Here is a 20,522-nt window from a genome sequence, read left to right on the forward strand (position 1 = left end):
AAAGGAAAAACTGTATATTTCTATTGATATAGTGTATATTTTCATCAAATTTAATTACAGAGAAGTCAAGTGAAAAGGGAAAAATATTTTCAAATTATTAATCAGAACGTGAAACAAAACAGAGCAAAGGAGCAGGGGAAGACTAGGTACTGCAAATTTGAACTGGACTGACAAGTTTTTTTTAATGAAAAAGAGGCAAAGAATGCAAAGGTTACCTCAAAATAAATTTAAGGTTTTGGACTACACTACTGTTTGTTTTTACCTGTCATGTCTTGACAACCATAGTTGGAGATATCGAAGGTAAAATTATATAGAAAATGACCTGAAGGGAAGGGAAAATTTTTTCGAGTTAGCGGGGGTTGGAGTTAAGGAGGGTTTGAGGGTAAAAATAGAGTAAATGTATGACGGAAATCAAGGGGAAATCGATTTTCGTTTGACTTAGCACGAGGTTCGAGTTAGGGATCGAGGGTTCAACTATAGAACAAGATTAAACAGGAGCTGTGCAAGGACATTTAAAAATGGTCTAATATTTATCGTTATATTGTAGCATTAAACGGAAGGAAAATGTTTAAACAAGACCTTATCGCTAAGGTTTGTTTTTATAAGTCACGCAAGCTTCTGTGCCATTTTGTTTTCCCTCTTTGTTTTGAAATAAATCATACCAGCAAAATAACTGGTGGGTCCAAAGATCTTTATAAGACAATTTGGAGTGTTTTTGTGGAAACCACATGACTCTAGTCGATCAGATGCTATGATGCACATACGGATTCTTGACAGATTCGTATCTCATCAGGGTTGGAAATAATCTTCTCGTCTTTTGGTTCAAATTATCTTAAAGCGTCACTTTTGAGTTGATTTATTATCAGTTTTGATGTTCAATCCTTTTGGAGAAATACAGGAAGGTTGACGTTGTTTCATGGAAAAGCTGCTGAGCTAAAAGTATGACCTTAATGATACTAGAGACAACGAAAATTTGAGGTTGCATTTATCACGGCTGATGGCAAAGTGCTGTTATTCTCACGCAGGCCTTTTTCGCCGTACTTGAGGTAATTGTGAAGTTTCTGTTCATTGTATAAACTCACTGAGTAAGAAACTCTAACTCTTCGAAGTCTTTTAACAGCTTCTGCCTGAGAGACTGGGGCAGACTTGGAAATGAGGGTCGGCCGATTTTGCACAAAATTGGCACACACAGTTACTATGATGACTTTTGCAATATACCAAAGTTTTAGCTTCATTGACTTTATTTGGGCTAAGTTTTAGATAACAGCCTTGTGGGGGTCCCCTAAGGCTGATGTTTAGCTTAATTTTTTTATCACTTTTCATTACTTCGCTTACAATGCTAAAAAATCATTCAGTCAAATCGAGAGTCATTTTTTTTAAACTTTTTTTAGCAAAACTTATCGCCCACAGGGATATTTCTGTTGCACAAGTCAGTAATCTTAAGTTGTGGCTCTTATCGGCATATGGCGACAATCCGGAAATAGTTCAACTTTAAGCCTAATTATCTTTGATGCCCACTCTTGAAATAACAAAATTCTAACATAGTCGTAAGGTGTTCCCCTTGCTATATGACAGTCAAGAGGAAAATACAAAGGTTAAGCCTTATACACTTAACAGCTATGCTTAAAAGGCACTGATAAAGCCACTTCCGGTCACATTCCTCTTTGCGTATCGCTAAAAGTATGCTCAACACAAATGTGCCAGTAAATACAAAATGACCCAGCATTATCTAAGTTTATTACAGATTAATTAGTTTTCAAGGCCACCAACTAACACTTGCATTCAAACTTTAAGAAGCAAGGTCTGTTTTAAGCCATTCTTAAAACAAACTTAGTCGCATTGTGTACGGCATGAAACCATAAATTCTACTATTCTGGACACTTAAAAAAAAACGCACTTTCAGTTGCGATAGGTGTCACACTCTAATAAGCATCCTTTGTCCTTAATAAAAATTACCTTGAAACAAATCTGAAGTTTGGTTTGTATTTCAAAAGCAATACTTACTTATCTTGCTGTTGCTCCAAACAGGCCATCTGTTCTGCATTATGCGGGAGACTGGATCCAAGTTTTCGCTCCTCTAGCTACCTTTAAAAGTAAAGGAATTGAGCAAAATTTGTTATTGTTTTAATTTGTTTCAAATCACTCCTGACCTAGCCGTGAGATTTGTCCCTGCGTGGCCTGCCATGCTGTAAAAATATGTTGTTTCGTCCTCTGTTTTTTCCATCGATTTCCATAAGGTGTCTTTGCAATATGACGACTTTTCTTTGAATCGAGTTTTATAAGAGCACAGAGCATTTTTTAATATATATATTTAGCCAAGCCTAAAAGCGGAGCTCCAATTTTTTTTCATAGCATTTATAAAAATCTGCTTAGTGTATGAACGTAATAACCTTACCAGTTCCTCATCCTTTCTGCAGTTATATTTTTAGTGCATATGCAGCAAATTGCCCAGACAATAACAATGCAATGCAGAGGGTGAGTTTTTGAATGCTGATTTGTTACAATGGAGGGCAATTTTAGTTAATTTTTCTTTCCCCGAGGACAAAATTACTTACTCCTGATTGGTCGAGCGGCGAAAATACTCGCTCCTCATTGGCTGAACACGCCAGTTCTACATTCCGTTGGTTTCTTAATTTTGTGTCCAAAAACAACGACTTCTTTCAAGTTCTTTGGAGTTCGACTGTTTAAGCCGGGTTGTTTGTACCACAAATACATGGAAATCAAGTGCTGCAGCTAGAAAGGGAATTCCTAAACGTTAGTTTTCGTGTTTCTTACAGGAATTAGCAAAAGCCGGATTATTTGTGTCAAAGCTAAAAACTTGGATAGGATTGACATTTGTTCAGTTGAGAAACTGAAATCGGTCATGGCGACCATGCAAGTGCTTTCGACTCGCTACTTCTTCTTACAACGAATGATAACTGAGCATAACAGTGTCCTTTTGGTGGGAGGAAGGAGTAGGTCAAATTTTGTGGAAGAAATGAAGTTCCTTCTTTAGATCCACCGTTTGCTATTTTTATCGATCTATTTTCGCGGATTTTCAAGCGGTAGGAATTGGATAGCCTGACATTAAGTTTTATCGTTGTTAGTTTACTCCTGAATTAAACTGATATTCTATCTTCATTACATGTCTGTGTAAAATTTACAACTCAGTCAATATTTCTCCTACTGAAATCTAAATAAACGTCAAGAAAAGGAGATCACGGGGAAATCACCCTTGGTTGCTTGGCACAGATCTTTAAGTATGTTTACAACTGAATGAGAGCCGTGCGGTGCGAACGAAACTGCCCCGAAATAAAAAGTTCAAAAATTAGTTTCTCCACGAATATTTAAGGAAAAATTATTGATTGTTGCTCGGAAACGCATTAGACTAGTAGACGGCTAGCAAGTTGCCTTGCGTTCAAGTTAACAGAGAAAGAAAAACTCACCGTCGTTTGCTCATATTCTCCGCAAAACCTTAAATTAGGTCATTTCACTTTGTTGTTTTTCGGAGGAAGGCAAAGAAACGTACCAAAATTTAAAATGCACGTGCGGAGCGATTGTTTTTGTTGTTCATTTTCAGCCATGTTGCTGCCGTCGTCGTTGCTTACACAGGGTTCCCTGATATATTTGGCGCTCGGATAAAAATGTCTGAAAAATCATAACCCAGTCAATATTGCTCCTACGAAAAAACTTTTGGCCTTTACAAAAATTTAGACTTCAACGCTTAGTTGTGGCCCGAAATATTAGAGCGTTTAAAAATTGTGCGTGTTTATACAGTGCAAGCGCATGGAAGCAGAGCGGCGAAAAGGCATTCCGGCATGTACACGGCTTCAAAACGAAATGTTAAAAAAAATAATTTCTCTGCGAATATTGGTGGTATTAAAACGTTTAAATGTATCTCTGTGAACCTTGAAACACGTAACATCAAGAAAAATTATCGATTGTTGCCTGGAAGAAAGAATTTTCGTTTACAAATGATTTGTAAACGGCCGTCGAATTACACGTCATTATAATATTTTTTGTGTAAGAGCAAGTTACCGGCCTGGGGGAAAATGTTTGGAAATTCAAAACTGTGTCAATTCTGCTCCTATAGTAATAATTCTAGTCTCGTCAACAAATGGAAAATACGGGAAAATAGTCTTTGGTGTATGGTAGAATTATTTCAGAGCTTTTAAACTCGTGTCCGTTTACAAACGCATGAGAGCCATGTGGTGCGAATGAAAAAAACACGGCCACGAAACAATATTGTACAAAAATTAATTTCTAAACGAATATCGACGGTATCGAGAATTTAATAAACGATAAAAGCATCTGCGTAAAGCTTTAAACACGTAACATAAATAAAATTATCGATTGTTGCCTGGAAGAAAGCATTTTCGTTTACAAATGTCTTGTAAACGGCCGTCGGAATCACGTAAACATGACATTTTCTGCGAGAGCAAGATAGCGTCCGGGGAAAAATGTTTGGAGATCCAAAACTGTGTCAATTCTGGTCCTATAGTAATAATTCTAGTCTCTAAATAAACGTTAACAAATGGAAAATACGGGAAAATAGTCTTTGGTGTTTGGTAGAATTATTTCAGAGCTTTTAAACTTATGTGTGTTTACAAACACATGAATGCCGTAAGGTGCGAATGAAAAAAACACGGTCACGAAACAAAATGTTCAAAAATTAATTTCTACACGAATATCGATGGTATCAAGAATTTAATAAACGATTAAAATATCTGTGTAAAGCTTGAAACACGCAACATAAAGGAAAATTATCGATTTTTTTTTTCCGGGAAGAAACCTTTTTGGTTTACAAATGATCTATTGAAACGGCCGTCGTAATCACGTAAACATGGTATTTTTTGCGAGAGCAAGTAAGCTCCCGGGGAAAAATTATTGGATATTAAAAACTGTGTCAATTCTGCTCCTAATTAGTAATAATTCTAGTCTCTAAGTAAACGTTAAGAAAAGGAGAATACCGAAACGTACTCTTTGGTGTTTGGTAGAATTATTTCAGAGCTTTGAAACTTGTGTTTGTTTACAAACACATTTATAAGCTTAAGGGCCGTGCGCTGCGAATGAAAATTTTTTCAAAATTAACTTCTCCTCGAATATTGCTGGTATCGAAAGCGATTAAAGTGTATATGTAAAGCTATCTTAGAGTTCTAAAAGTTACCATAACTGATCACGAACGGGTGATATAGGCAAATGTGAGGCTTCTTTAAACTTAAGCTTACTTTTCTTTTCCGGTCGGCCTGCTCTAACTTGCTATCCGTCGCTCTTTCCACGTTGAACCTTGCTTAATCGTCTCCGCTTTTTTGTTTTCTTTTTCTTTCTCTTTTTCCACGTTTGTCAACATGTCCAACAAATACGTATAAATTGTCTTTGTGTTTTTTGTTCTTTAGCATTTCTGTTGTAAACGCATCTTGCCAAACTATCTCGCCATGCAACTTCCCGCCAAACAAACACGGGCGCATTAGCATTGTGGGATTGCGTACGGACGGTCGGACGGACAGAAGTGACGTCATAACCAAACCAAAATTTTTCGCATTCATGGGTTTCCCTAATTTTTTTAGCTATGGGGCTCCGCGCCCGCGCCTCCAGCGTGTGGAGCTCCGCTATAACTGTACAGAAGAATGTATATGATTTTTTTTTCCATTTTTTGTTATTCGTAACACTTTTGTCGCTCAAAATCTAGCCTTTCCCTACTGAGAATATTCGAAAACGTACGTGAACATAGCATTTATATACATGCAAGTCTACTTATTGTATGAACGTAATAACACGTCATAACGTTACAAATTCCTCATCCCTTCTGGAGTTATATATATCTTTAGTGCATATAAAGCAAACTGTTTACGCGAAATATTTCAGTGAGCGCTTTAAATTCATTTAGAGAGTGTTTACAAATATGGGCTGCGAATGGCCAATGAATTACACAAGTCCAAAATGTTCAAAACAATTCATAACTCTGGGAATATTTCTCCTACAGAAATAATACTAGTCTCTAAATAAACGCTGACAAAAGGAGAATATAGGAAAAATAATTTTTGATTGTGGTCCCAAATATTTCAGTGAGCGCTTAAAATTAGAGCATGTTTACAAATATGAGCTGCGAATGGCGAATGAATTACACAAGTTCAACGCAAAATGTTCAAAACAATTCATAACTGTGAATAGCTCTGTGATGTTCAAAATTAATTTATCCACGGATATTTGTCGTATGGCAACGACTTAAGTATTTGTGTGTAGTTTGAAATATGCTTAATATGGAAAGTTACCGACAATAGGTCTTATCACGGTTTTCGACGCCATTTTAACGAGTAGGCAAACAGGCTCGAAATAACAGTGTTTGTATGGAAATACAATGTCAAATAATTTTCATAAAACATCGCTTCTGAAAAATTCATGAATTGGAAACTTTTTGCACTAGGAAAAGGATTTAAAGAAAAAAATTGGAGGGATGTAGCTGTGCCAGAAAGCTTCCAGTCGTGTTTTGAACTTTCCATATATTTGTCTGTAAAGCGAACCAGCCGTGAACTGCTGCTAAAAATGGTTCGCGGGAAAAAAAATACAGGGAAATGTATGGAAAGTTCAAAACACGACTGGACGCTTTCTGGCACAGCTACATCCCTCTAATTTTTTCTTAAAATCCTTTTCCTAGTGCGAAAAGTTTCCAATTCATGAATTTTTCACAAGCAATGTTTTATGAAAATTATTTGACATCGGATTTCCATACAAACACTGTTATTTCAAGCCTGTTTGCCTACTCGTCAAAATGGCGTCGAAAACCGTGATAAGGCCTATTGACTGCAAAATTGCATTTAATTTCTAAGCGACTTGCGAGTTGCTTACTCACCACATGTTTGTTTTCAACTGACATTTCGCCTGTTTGTTCGCCCTCTCAGTTGCTCTCGGGTTTCAAATTTCCTTATTAGTCGCCTGCTTTCTCGACATATGTCGTCTGTCGGCCGAGCTGCTTGACATGGTTTGCAATGATGTGCAAGTTGAACCGGCTTTACAACCTATTACAGGCGAAGAGCTTGCCAGAGGGACTAACCAAGCCCCTGACACACGCCTTGACGTCCACTGTAGGGGTTTCTAGGAGCGACAGAGGGCTGCATTTTTCGATATAAGGGTGTGTCATCCCAATGCGGACTCGTATAGAGATCTTAGCCCCAAGCAAATTTACAGGATTCATGAAAATGAAAAGAAGCGAAAATACAACTCTCGCGTCACAGAAATAGAGCAAGGCACATTCACCCCATTGATGGCTGACGAATGCCTGAGATACCACTCAAGATTAGCCGAGCTATTATCTGCAAAAAAGCAAGAGAGCTACGCCACAGCAATTTTATGGGTCAGGGTGAAAGTGTCCTTTGCAATTTTGCGGAGCGCGCTCCTACGCCTAAGGGGATCGAGAACCCCGAGAAGGAGGAACTTAGATGTTAAGGACAGGGATCTAGAAATAGAGAAGGGTCAACCAGGACTTCCCTAGACTCAACAGCCATAGATACTTTATTATTGGGTTGTACATAGAAACTTTCATTTTTTAATATAGACAGTTGTTTATATCTGCTCTGTTGAAAACCACCAGACGACCAAGAAGTCTTTTTTTAACTATAGCTTTACCAAAACTTGTATTTGAATTTGTATTTGACTTTTCAATGAGAAGAGTTTAGTAAAAAAATTATTATTATCTAAAAAATTATTATTATTATTATTATTATTATTATTATTATTATTATTATTATTATCATTATAGCAGTTAAAACGTCTGTATGCTATTTACAGTTAAGAAGCATCACGAAGCGCTAACGCAGCGTAACCCGTGAGCTATAAAGTGAGTAAAAACTAATAAAAACTAATTACAAAGAAGAGATCAAGTAATCTTAAAAGATGTCTTTCTCAAGTAAAAAGGCCCAATTGGCGACTGAGTCCTCGCGAGTGCCCACGTTGCGACTTTAAACGTGCGAGCAATGTTTAGAGTTCCTGAGAGGCACGCCTTTTGCGTCTTCCTGAGCACATCGTTAGCTCTGTTGCCCACCAACCTCTGTAGCGTATCGTTTAAGTCCTTGGACCATCCCCCAACACGTCTATGATGACATTGTACTGGGCGATCTCATACCCCGGGTACCTCTGCTTCATCTCTCATCTGAGAGGCGCTTACTTCATGGTCTTCTCGACGTCTTCTTGTCACGGTTGCTCACCCAGGGGCAGCTCATTTCCAGCGCTATGAATTGCTTGTGTTGATTGTTGACGATCCTGGCGTCTACTCTATTCGCTCTCAGTTCTTGAAATTCCCCATAGACCGGAACATCCCAGTACGCCTGTGCCTCCGCTGTTTCGTAGACAGGCTGCAGTTTGATGGGTGTATACCAAGGAGGCAAAGTGTCTATCAGGCCCAGATCAAATAGGATCTCGAAGAATAAGACCTTTAATATTATTATTATTATTATTATTATTATTATTATTATTATTATTATTATTATTATTATTATTATTATTATTGTTATTATTACTATTAGCAGAAGAGGAGTGAAGAAGAATATCGCGTTGTATTTTTATAAGCTTTGTATTTTTAGGCTGGATAATGCAATGTAAACTGAGAATGTCTTGAGCTGTTATCCATTTCACGATATAAATAGTGTGCAAAAATTGGTTTCCAATTATGTTATTGAATTTGATTGCATGCAACCATACTTGTACAGTACGCTTAGAGTCATGTCGATTGTAAAATTTGTTATTATTCCTTATTTAATAAAATAGATTATTATTATTATTATTATTATTATTATTATTATTATTAATACAGGCTGTAATTGTGGTTTCTTCCCTTAGCGGTTTGCGCTCAATATTGGAAAAAACACAAACAGCTCACAGAATGCAAGGCATCAATGAAATTTCTTCAGAGAAATCAGACAATAAACGTATTCCAAGGGAATTAGTTTCACAGCCAGAGGTTATATTATACCAAAACTGTTTCAATGGTTTGTCTTCAGTGGTGTTCTTGGGGTAGCTTTTTTTCTGGGTCCAGTCCCAAACTGTTTTGTCAATTAAAATCATATTGCAAAGTGGACTGAACTCTTCGGGCTTCTTTTTAAACCCTGGTCAAGCACAGGCTTTGAAATTAGCGCTCGCCCACGTACTCGCCAATATAATGCGAGTGTCCAGCCCGTCAGGCGAGTGAAAATCGCAGGTTACTCCCCTGGTTTGGCGAGTTGAATTTTCATCTTCAGAAAAATAAAACTGTAACTGAAAGTTTTTGACAAAATATAATCTAAACGTAAATACTTTTTCACATTCTGAAAGCTTTAGAAACCTGGCACATACACGCGAACTTTCTGCTTCGTAAATTAAAGAAACGGCTTCTGTTCGAGTAATAATTACATGAAGTACCAACCAGTTGCCATAATACTGCTGGTCATAAACAAACCACGCCGCTGAGAACAAAATCTGATGGTGATAGAAATGGACTGAATTATGAATCGGCCACTGTGCACTGTGTACTGTGTACTGTGCAGGCCTGGTCTAGTGTTTTCCCTCGCGTGTTTACGATTTGAAAATGTAAAGATATTTTCCCGGAGTATCTAAAACTCACAACAAAAAGGTTGTGAAAGAAACTCCTGAAAAGGCAGATGCTAGACATTACGAGAGGACGAGATCGGAAAGAAGGAGAGGACGAGGAGGAAGTTGTCTTCACTGAAAAGAACGATGACTGTGTTGTAGAAGACGACGAGGGCGATTTTTTTTTTTGGGGGGGGGGGGGGGGGAGGAGTATTTGGCCAGTGAAAACGTATCCGGGCGAGTACAATTTTTACGTCACTCGCCCAGAAGGCGAGTGCTGAGAAATTTTTAAAGTTTCAAACCCTGCAAGCAGCGCGTGAATGTTGATTTTGATCAGTCGATGTAAGTCAATATTAATTGAAACCAAGAGAGGATGAGCTAGGAGAACACATCCCCGTGTCCCATGAATTTTTAAATCTATTTTAAGCTTCGCGCCATGCTGTGAAAGTTATTTTAGTTCTCGTTCTCATGGTCGCGCGGCCAATGATCGGCGTATCAAATGTCATCAAGGTCATTGCCGCGAAGATTTTCTCACCCATCGTGTCGCGTCATAAATCGAAAATGACACGGGCCTAGAAGGGCATTTTTAAGATGTGATCAATAATAGCTGAAACTCGCGTCCTCGTTTGATCACCATTCAGGAAACATGACAATCACCTATCATAAACCATTACTATCAGCAAAGGTGAACCCGGTCAAGTTCTTCAGGTTAGTCTTTTCTTTTGCAAGCATCGAAAGTGGCACCATTTTGAGCTCTCGGGAAGTTCTTGTCAAAAACGCTAAAGAAAAAACCAAGAACGCAGGGAGAATATATCTTGAGGGATACATGTTGGCGTCGCGTTAAGACACCACCTTCACAACTATAGGTTCTTGTTAGCGAAAGAGAGCCGTAGCTTGCTTCGGTTTTCTTGGATTATTGGAGAAGTCCATGGAAGCGCTAAAAAAATCAGAGACAGGACCGCACAGAGGAGAGCACGCGATTGTTTTCAAGAGGAGAGTAGCTTTTCAGAAACCAGACACAAGCGCACTTCCTAAGGATCTCAGTGTTGAAAAGAAAACAAAGCAGCCCGCAAACGTCTCTAGACATAACCTTGGATGACGTAGATGACGTGGTTGATGAAGAAGATTGGTTGCAACAAGTGGATGCGATGTGTGATCAACTGTCAGTCCAGCATCCAATATATTATGATGCTTACAATCTTTGTGACTTGCATCAGAAATATAAACTCGGTTCATTTAATGTTGAAATGTTGAAGTCAATTTGTAGCCATTTTGAAAGTTCTTTTAAGGCGAGGGACATCAAGCACCAGCTGGTGGAGAAACTGGGAGCTATGATCACTGCGTGTTCCTGCGCCAAAAGTTCAAGTACTGAAGCCGATACACCTACTGGTCAGCGGTTATGAAAGAAAAAAAAAAACATGGTGGACAATGAATTTGTTTCAATTGTGCCAGACTTATCTCGTTACATGGCAGCTTTGGTGAAACTTTTGCAGCGTTTTCATTACGTTCAAATTGGTAAGAGACTCTTCCTTGGTGGGAAACTTTCGAAGTGATACATCTATCGCGAGCGTTCGTTCATGACATTTTCGATGGCAATATGGAGGCGATAGCCGAATATCACAAGTTTCAGCTCGCACTATGTGGAGGAGAAACTGGATTGCCGCAAAACGTTTTAACAGATTTAAACAGAAGGTGGATGGAACGTTCCACTAATATGTAGAGAGACACGTAACGACGAGCCAGTTCTGTAATATTATGCACGGAACATGAGATGTTCGATGGTAAAATAGCCGCGTTAGACGAATGCTACAACTTTTACCTCGCACTGGTGGAAGATAAATTGAGCGCGGTCAAATGTTTTAACACATTTTAACAGACGATGGATGAAACTTTTTTCTGATGTGCAGAGAAGCCTGTGAGTACGAACCACTATTGTAATTTATTCCTCTGAATGTTGGTTAAATCGCATGTTGCGATAAATGCTCAAAGTAGAGATAAACTTTGTTTCCTCGGATTTATTACACTAATATAATTAAAGCACATTATTACGATAAAGGGTCATCGTTTATAACTGGCGAATGTAGAGGTTTTCAATGATCCGTAGTCTCCAAAACTAACGGCCGCAAGTCTTGCAAACTATATGATCTAATTGCCGATGATTTTCGAGCACAGCAGGGGGTGCTAAAAGTTGGGATCAGAAAAATTTAAGAAAGTTGAATTTGTCTGGTCTTATTTCATATTTGTTACCTACTTGCCAAAAGAAATTGGGGGAAGAATGATCAGCGAAATCTATTTCTGGATGAAAATTGAAATTGAGGTTCTTACGGGTAGTCGCGCTTAAGGCTAGCCTTAGCGAGGACTGAAGAGCTGAGAAGGTTTATAGCAGCAAATAAACGTAAAGGATTGCATTGAAATTCGTTGACCTTCTCTTTGGCAACGAGTACAGTTGAAAGTGTTTTGTTGTTAACTTACGGAAAGAAACTAACACATCTCAAAAGTTCAAACGATTTATAACGCATGATCACGTGACTCAAGAGCTAGCTTTACGTAAAAACGAGGCTGACATAACAACGAGGCTCTGTGCATTCGCTATAAATACCCTACATATAGTTTTCCCCCATTTTTCAAATTCTTGCTGTTGGTATCCCTTGCCCAGTTCTAATGCGACAGTGTGGGTTTTTGTCACATACTCGAGGAAGTTTTGTCTTGGAGATAGGTAGTAAAGTCTATTAGTTTAACAGTTTTAGCCTAATTCTTAGACAATCTAATCTCCCTTCCTCTAAATCCCTCCTGTCAACACAGGAGAGAAAACAAAATTACAGATGACAATTCGACACACGTTTATGCTGTTTCCAAAGAATGCAGTTAAATGTGCTGGGGTGATAATGTACACCTGTGTTTCAGTGAAGAGGAGGGAAGGGAGACTCTTCAGTATTGGAACTAAACTTTCGTGTTTATTTTAGGCTAGCACTGGTGCAAGGGACAACTGAAGGGAGAATAAAGATTGGATTGTTGCTTTTTGCTACTATTAAAACATTTCTGCAAAATGTAATTTATTTTTCTATCTTTTTAAATTGTGACTCTTTTCTTACCTTTTTTATGTTATTTAAGTCCCCTCATTTTCTAACCCACCAGCCTCGATCCGGACCCAGAATATACAACACACAAAAATGTCCAGTCTAGATAGGGTTAACATGAAACATTGAGTGATTGAAAAAAAAAAAAAAAAAGAAAAGAAAAAAAAAAGAATGATGGCTAAAATGTGCAGTGGTACATCCAAATGGTGCAAGACATTTTTCCGATGAAGGAAGTGTGTGTTTTTTCACCATATGTTTACCTGGATATCATTCATTCGTTCTTGCACACTTTGGAGTTTTCCGACTTGATATGAGTAGGAGAATTACTACTGTCTCTCCCCGCCCTATTTCGTAATAACATATTATAACCAAATTTCCTCTGTGAATTTCCGTGCAAACGATCAGCTCGAAGATTAAAAAAATACGTTTGGAATTTCCTGCGGTATAGCTGATATAAAAAAAAAAAACTATATAAAGCACAGAGTTCATTTTGTCCGGCGTGTGTACTCTGATAACGCACAAACGATGTCAAAAGATGTTAAGAACATCAGTCACAATCCTCGCTTGCGGCTGGTAGCGTATTTCTTAGCTCTTTCTCCATTTTGACTTTATCTGTGAGTTATTAGATAGCTAGCGTAGGCCCAACTGGAATCAATTTATTTTTATACTTCGGAGACGGGAGAAGGAAGAGAGTTTCGTTGTCGTAACTGGTAACGACACCAACGTAGTTGGGTGCGGACTGAAAAAAAAAAAAAACTTTGAAACCACCAAGGTTAAAAAGGGAAATAGTTTAGCCAGAATTAGCACAACGGTAAACAATTGTCATCTCTGATCTCTTGCTTTAATTTCTATACACTGAAGCACATATTTGTTGACGTTCTTCTACAAACACTACTGTCATTTGTTTATCTTGAGATCCCTTGTTTGTGATTTCCTTGTTGCAGTCTCTTAATCGAGATCTATAAGATAACAAAAAGAATCATAAAACCACGTTAAATTTTATCTTTAACACACTTATATGTATTTAAGAGTGATAACATCTCCATGAGAAAGTATACCCTACATTTGACTGACAGGGGGATGGAAGAGTCTCCACGTGCGGACTTTTCAACGGTTGTAACGTTTTAATGTTTTAGCTGGTGCCACCAAACCCAATGGCGCTCTCAGGAGTTGATGTAGAAACAATTTGATGTTACCATGAAAACTATTGAAGAAACTGGAATACTCTTGTTTTAATGAATACAATTCGCTTTCCTACTTTAATTATTCATGCCCCTAGAGTGGTTTGATTTTCTTCTACAGTTTTTGATTACATTACATTTTTGTCGGTTTTGATTCTTTGGTGGTGGCTTACTGAAGGTTTGAAGGGAATTCAGAAATCATAGACGGCCAATGTTTGGAAATTATGAAGTAACTCGCATGTCATATGTGATCATCACGTACCCTTGTGGACCTCAAGGGAAACATCTCCGAACGTACTATCAACCTTCTAAGTTTAATTGTTATAGCTTTTCGTATTCTTGAAGCTATGGAGGGGGACGGAAGTCGATTTCCTATGGTCAATGTTTGGAAATCATGCCATAATAACTACTTCAAAGGGCATGATCTCTTGGCACTCCGGACCTCCAGTCCTCCTTGACAACCTTTCAGAAAAAAAAACATTTTAACTTCATTCCGTAAACAAACAACAAACAAAACACGTGCATTGAATGGGCTGAGAACACTAGAGTATCCTTTAAATGATTTCTTTTGTCGCTGTATGGAATCATGAACATACAAACATTGTATTCTCGTTTTCCTAGCTCCAAGCCTTCTCCTCCCCTGTCTCACTTATTAATAATTCGTGACGATTGAACTTATGCCGTTATATGGGGAAACTAAAATATTGGAATGTATATCCTTTGAGGTTCGCAAAGGGACGTGCTGACGCTTCATGACTTCATGAGTATTGTAACTTTCTGGATTTTCTCAAGACCCAAGAAAGAGATAAACGTTGACGAAGAGGGGTTCAAAGATATAGATGAAAACTAAAATGAATTAACGGTGTGAAAATAACTGTTAGAAAAACATTTTTTTTCATTAACAACAGGAATATTCCGATTTGTGTGAAACAAAATAACAAAATTGTACAGCCATGGTTTATCAAATAAAAACTTTCGAGGCTTGGTGGCGAATGGTCCAAGATTAAAAAGTTAGAAACTTTATGTCTGCTTTGGTAGAATAAGCGACCCACCCGATCTAGACAGAATGGAGTGAGCGAAAGTCAAACAAGATAACGTTTTATGAATCATTAAACATCGACACATTGATTTCGTCCTCTGTGACGTTCATGGTTTGGTAGCATAGTTGGTATTATTACGGCCGAAAAATGATTTAGTATGAGCAGCTCATGCAATCCGGGTCAAAAACTGTTATCCACGTTCTATTTTGATGCGGAGCTTAAAAGGCAATTCACGTAAGTATTTTACTATTTGGAGTCTAATTTATTAGTGAACCTACCTGGGCAAATGGCGTTTTTGATCTCATCAATTTTATTTTTTAGCTGTGAGGAATCTCTGATATGAAACACAGGATTGCCGGTTCCTGCAATTTCCTGAAGGGTCTCGTCGTCGATGGCACTACCAACCCCAACAGCTATGACCAGGACATTTTTGGCCTATAAAACGTAACGTAGTGGTTAGATAAGTTACTGAACGTATTTACTACTCTACTTTGTTTTTAAGGCAATCAGTTCTACACAAGGACGTGAATTACCACTTATGGCAGTTTTCCGGTCCTCAAAGTTTTGGGATGAGCGCTAGGGTTGGAATTACACTGCTCTGTTTCTAGATTAAATCAGCCTTTTTTTCTTTCTTTCTTACGTACTTTCCGGCGCTATTCTCATATATGGTATGGGTAGAGCAGAAGCAGTTAAAACAAGAACAACATCATCAACAACAAAAAACAAGAACGTTGAGCTCTTGCGAACTATCACATGATCTTTGGTAAATTTGCGAGTACGTGATTAGGAGAATCTGGGTCGGACATCATGAGCACCGGACGTGTTTTTTGAAGCGGCGTATCGACCTCCCAAAATTTCTTACTAGTGGCTCTGATATCATCTTTAAACGGGCAAAATGACTAAAGCGAGGGTGAATCTCCAGACCACAAAACAGCTCGCCATGATAGCGCCGCCAGCTATGAGATTATAGATGAAGAGAATATGGCGGCTGCGGCTTCTTCTTCTCCTGACTGTCCCCCTAATCATGACTCCAACATGGACATCAAGGAGATTAAGGTTGTGCTGTTGGCTATTAAGGAGCAGATAGCCACAGTTCTTTCGGACAATTGCAAGATTAAGAACGACCTTTTAACTCTCAAGGAGTCCATGAACGCCAAAGACCGAGAGCTAACACGCATGAAAGAACAACTTGCAGAAATTACTTCACGGCAAAACAACTCACTCAAGAATGAGCTGAACTCCGCGAGACTGAAACTAAATCAACAGCAGGAAGATATTGACAACATGTGGTGGAGTCAAGATAACCTGGAACAGTACTCCCGTAAAAATTCTCAAGAATTGCATGGAATCCCTTATGTGGCGTATGGTTTAACTGAAGAAGCAGTGATAAAGGTAACAAACGCCCTGAATCTAAATGTCCGCTCTGAAGACATTAACATTTCACACCGCATCCAAAGGAAGCACAGCGATACGATTATAGTAAAATTCGCAAGCCCTAAAATCAAATCTCGTGTATATAAGGCCAGAACCGGCTTAAAGAACCTAACTCTTACGAGTCTTTTTCCGGCCCGCCCAAGTGAATCTCGAACGGAATCAAACCGTATTCATATGTGCGAGAATTTAACTGCTCACAGACGGCACTTGGTCAACAAGGCAAACGCCAAACGGAGGAACAACGAAATTTTAAATGTATTGACGATGGATGGAAAAGTCTTTGTCAAGACTTCTCCAGAGGGCTCTGCTATTAGGATTCAGACTCAAGAAGATTTGGATAATTTGTGATCAGATGAGGAAAGTATAAATTGTTATTTCACAAGCCAGTTATATTTTTATTTATTTATTTATTTGTCTTGATACATGATTGTTTAGTATTGTTTGCGGGAGGTTAATCTTCTGTTTCTTTCGTTCTTTTTATCTCCCGTCCCTTTAATCAAAACAGACTTTAACGTGCTTGTTTTATTCTCTTAAAGTGTATATGAAATAAAAAACAAGTTTGACTTATGTGTTTGTTTATATCCTCATTAATCGAAATATCCGGTTTTAAACTAACTAAAGCTCTTTTATGGGGTATTTTGCTCGCCTCAAAGTTCAAAACTGGCGCTTCGAAGTGTCTCCATCTTGCGCTCGGTCAAAGCGATCAGATTTCACCGGATATGACGTAGCCAGTGGTTCAGAAAGCGCGATTCAAGCACATTCGAAAGCACGAGTATTCAGAAAGCAAGAAAGCACATTCGAAAGAACGAGTATTCAGAAAGCACGAAAGCACATTCGAAAGCACAAGTATTATGACGGAGAAGAAGGCAAAGAAAGGGGGAAAGAACTATTGCTCGGCCGGTGGCCCCGGTGGAATAAACTGCGATAACAAGACAGGGACACCGAACAACACAATGCATTACTTTCCGTCGGACGAGAAGTTACGTGCAAAGTGGACACGTTTTGTGCGCATTCATCGGAAAGATTTCCTCCCGAAGAAGTCCTCATGTTTGTGTTCGACTCATTTCGATGAGAGCTGCCGCGGTTTTATAAACAGTGTAAAAAGGAAAGAAGATAGGCCTGCGCGACTCCCACTCGCGTCTTTTTAGCCATGTTCAGTTATAGTTTTTCTATAACGAGCATGTCTTTCCGGGAAAGCCCTCTCTTGTATGAGCGGTGCTCCCTGTAAATTTTCTTTTAGCGCTGTATTTTCTTCTTATTAAATACCATTAATGGTTTAGAGGATTTGCGTGATAGTCACTGAACAAAGCCATGTGCTTAAATGTCGCCGGCATGTTTTGGATTTTGATCTCAAAGGTCATTTCTGGGTTTTTTTTGTTCTATCTATTTGACCTCTCGTTGTTTCTGTTTAGCGACTGTCGTTCTTATGCCGTTTGTGGCAATTGGTTCAGGCTTCGTATGGCTCATTTCACGCTTTAGTTCAGTACGGCTGTGTTTTTTGTTATCGCTCCGCTCAGCTCCGCTCTGTAACTGTGCGGTTTGCGTTTATGTTGCGAGAGCTTAGTATTTTCTTCCTGTGTACGTTTTGATTACGCCTTAGACTGATTACTGAGGCAATTCTTCTGTGTTGCTCTGGCTAGGGGCTGCTACGAGTCCTTCAGCCGTTAGTAAATTCTGTGGCATTTTAGGCAATGGTCAGGCAAGACCGCTGTTTCGATCCTAATCTTGTGGATCTCTTCAGTTGCCGATTCCTGAGAAATGGTAGGGATGAGTTCTCGGTATCATTTCAAATAAACGCGGTCTTTTCTTAGGATTTATACTCGTTGGAAGGATCGAAAATCCCTCGGGGAAAGACTATCTTGATCCTCCTCGGTGTCTTCCTCCTCATCACTACTGTGAGCAAGCGGCTCACCTGCGTAGGGTTCCACATGTCCGACTACTTCGGATTACTCGGTGCTGTTGGATGTTTCTTGGCTCGAAACGGACTCAGCAGAGGATAACGTACCATCACTTTCAGACATATTTTCAAAAGCTGTATAGCATTCACTTTATCGTGGTCTGAACTGAGTACGCAAAGATATCTTCGAGCACGCGATAGCAGAAAACAAAGCGTAAACAGAGCCGTGAAACCACTGGCTACGTCATCAGAGCTAAACTCGTTACCAGTCTCCGGAGACACCACTTTGGGCATTTTAAGTCACTTTGAACAGCCAAAACACGGTTTTTTACCTCTTTAGCACTATTCTTTTTTGTGCGTTTCGGAATAAGGGTATAACCGCCTACCAATTCATGAAAAAAAAAATTAGTTCATATGCACTTTAACCTGTTTTTTTTTTTTTTCTTTTTTTTTTCTTTTATTTTTTAAGAACACTTTATTGAGTACTTCAGAACAGTACATTTCATTAATTATATTACTATATGATACTACATTACAAAACAAAAAAAGAAGCATACTTAACTACAGTTACCTACACAACAGACTAGCTACACAACTTACAATACAGCTAACACCGGTACTAATAATTATATCGTTACTTGCAATACGGTACTAATTACTTACAATACTTACATACTTATAATACGGTACTAACGATGTTTACAATACTTATGATGCTTTTAAAACTACAAACTGAAGCAACAAATTACACAATTACACATTACTTGCTGGCACATGGCAGCCTTGCAAAGCAATATAGCAAAAAAAAAAATGAACTAAAATTAAATGGCTCAAAGATTTATTTGCAACTTAGATTTGTGTTTTCCAATTTCAAGGTGACTCTTTAATATAGCACATTGCAAAGCAAGAAAGTGGAGTCATGAATAGTGACTTCAAGCATCAAGTATCTCCCGTGTTTGTCAGTGACGGTACTTTCTAATTGAAAGTCGAGTTTAGGATTAAATAAAATTATCACACCCTTGGAATGACTGGATCCATGGCTGTAATAAATTTTACCACCCCATTCTGATCTCCATATTTCTTCTACGCCTTTCGAGGAGTACGTTTCTTGCAAAAATACAAATGTTACTGGAACCATACTACTTTACTAAGTAAAGGATGAGCAAGGAAGTCGCAAATAGTACTCTAAAAACCTACGGCTTCCTCGAAATACAAGAGCTTACCGTGCGGGAAAAACTCCCGAAGCCCGTTATCAGACTGCAGGCTAACCAAACTGAAAACAGCAAGGCGCTGACTTAAGTGGCCATTATGTTCGCGTAAAAAGGAAGTTCCTTGGTTTCAGGGCCACGATAAATGTGTCCGTCGATGATGAGTTTGTCAACAGTGAATGACATGCGTTTGTTTTGTTGTTTAGCTTCCTTTAACACGGGAAACAGCTCTTTCCCATGTCTTCTATTTCTTTTGGAAAATCGTCCGCGACGCCAATCTTGAGGTTTGGATCGATGTTCTTGACATGCTGAGAAATGCTTCTTTATCTTTAAAGAAAGACAACTTAGCGATAATAGGTCGAGGTTAACTAGAGGATGCATCTGTCTGATCAGCTCTTCGTCGTGTCGGAGTGCGGTGCACACGTTCGAATTCCAGTTGGTCGACTGTATCCTTAGACATTTTTAGCTCGTTTCGAAGGAGACGTTTCAGCACCTTTTCTGTTTCTTGGGACTACCGTCGGTTTCAGACTTTGGCACATTGAAAAATTTAATATTGCTCCTCCTGGACTGAGCTTCAAGCCTAATATTACCTCTCTTTTGGGTTTCAAGGTCAAGGTTTGCTTTCGTTAGCTGATCTTTAATGTTATGCAAGTCGGTTGCGAAGTTTTCTTGCGTCGCCTTCAAATTCTTCATCTCGTCGACGGTTTTCTTCAGCAATTTTCGCAGCCGGTCATTCTCCACCTTTATCGTCTTCAGTTGTTCCTTGAGATCTTCGAATAAAGGGAGAATATCCAGGAGTTTGTTTATCTTTTGCGTTATTTCTTCTTGCCATTGACTTGGTTGGAAGGATTCGTTTAGGTTGCCATTTTGATCTGAGTCGTAGCCAACTTCTTCATCAGTTTGGGATCTTGCTTCTCTCTGTCGTTTTCGTCTTCTCTTTTTGAGTTATTAGATACGGTTTAGTTTTCTTCATTCATTCTCTTCTGGAGCTTCGAGAGCTTAGATAGTTTTTCAGCTCGACGTTTTGTTGGAGCAACAAATGTGCGTCCGCACTCCTCAGCCGATTCTACGTAGGATGTCTGATTTCTGTTTTTATTGCTGTTCCTGTATCATAATGTATTTTTGTTTAAACTTTTACTGTTTATGTA

At 38.7% G+C, this 20,522-nt stretch overlaps 1 protein-coding gene, 1 long non-coding RNA gene and 1 pseudogene across 4 annotated transcripts in view; 1 reads left to right on the top strand and 2 right to left on the bottom strand.

Moving 5' to 3' along the window:
* Positions 1-20,522, top strand: part of LOC146458819 (uncharacterized) — a 182,290-nt gene that overhangs the window by 45,248 nt on the left and 116,520 nt on the right. The window lies entirely within an intron of this gene.
* Positions 7,853-8,411, bottom strand: LOC146458823 (uncharacterized; annotated as a pseudogene).
* The window catches only part of LOC146458824 (von Willebrand factor-like), a 108,436-nt gene continuing 101,347 nt past the window's right edge, over positions 13,434-20,522 (bottom strand). For all 3 annotated transcript variants that reach the window (XM_085090289.1, XM_085090287.1, XM_085090288.1), the window contains exons 6-7: positions 15,114-15,270; positions 13,434-13,573 (exon numbers count right to left, since the gene is read on the bottom strand). In XM_085090289.1, coding sequence (XP_084946415.1) covers positions 13,563-13,573; positions 15,114-15,270 — 168 coding nt within the window. In that variant the 3' untranslated portion in view covers positions 13,434-13,562. The remainder of the gene's footprint in view (positions 13,574-15,113; positions 15,271-20,522) is intronic.

The sequence above is a fragment of the Pavona decussata genome, unplaced genomic scaffold, assembly GCF_977016875.1.
Source record: "Pavona decussata unplaced genomic scaffold, jaPavDecu1.1 SCAFFOLD_228, whole genome shotgun sequence".
In the NCBI taxonomy this organism is placed as follows: domain Eukaryota; kingdom Metazoa; phylum Cnidaria; class Anthozoa; order Scleractinia; family Agariciidae; genus Pavona; species Pavona decussata.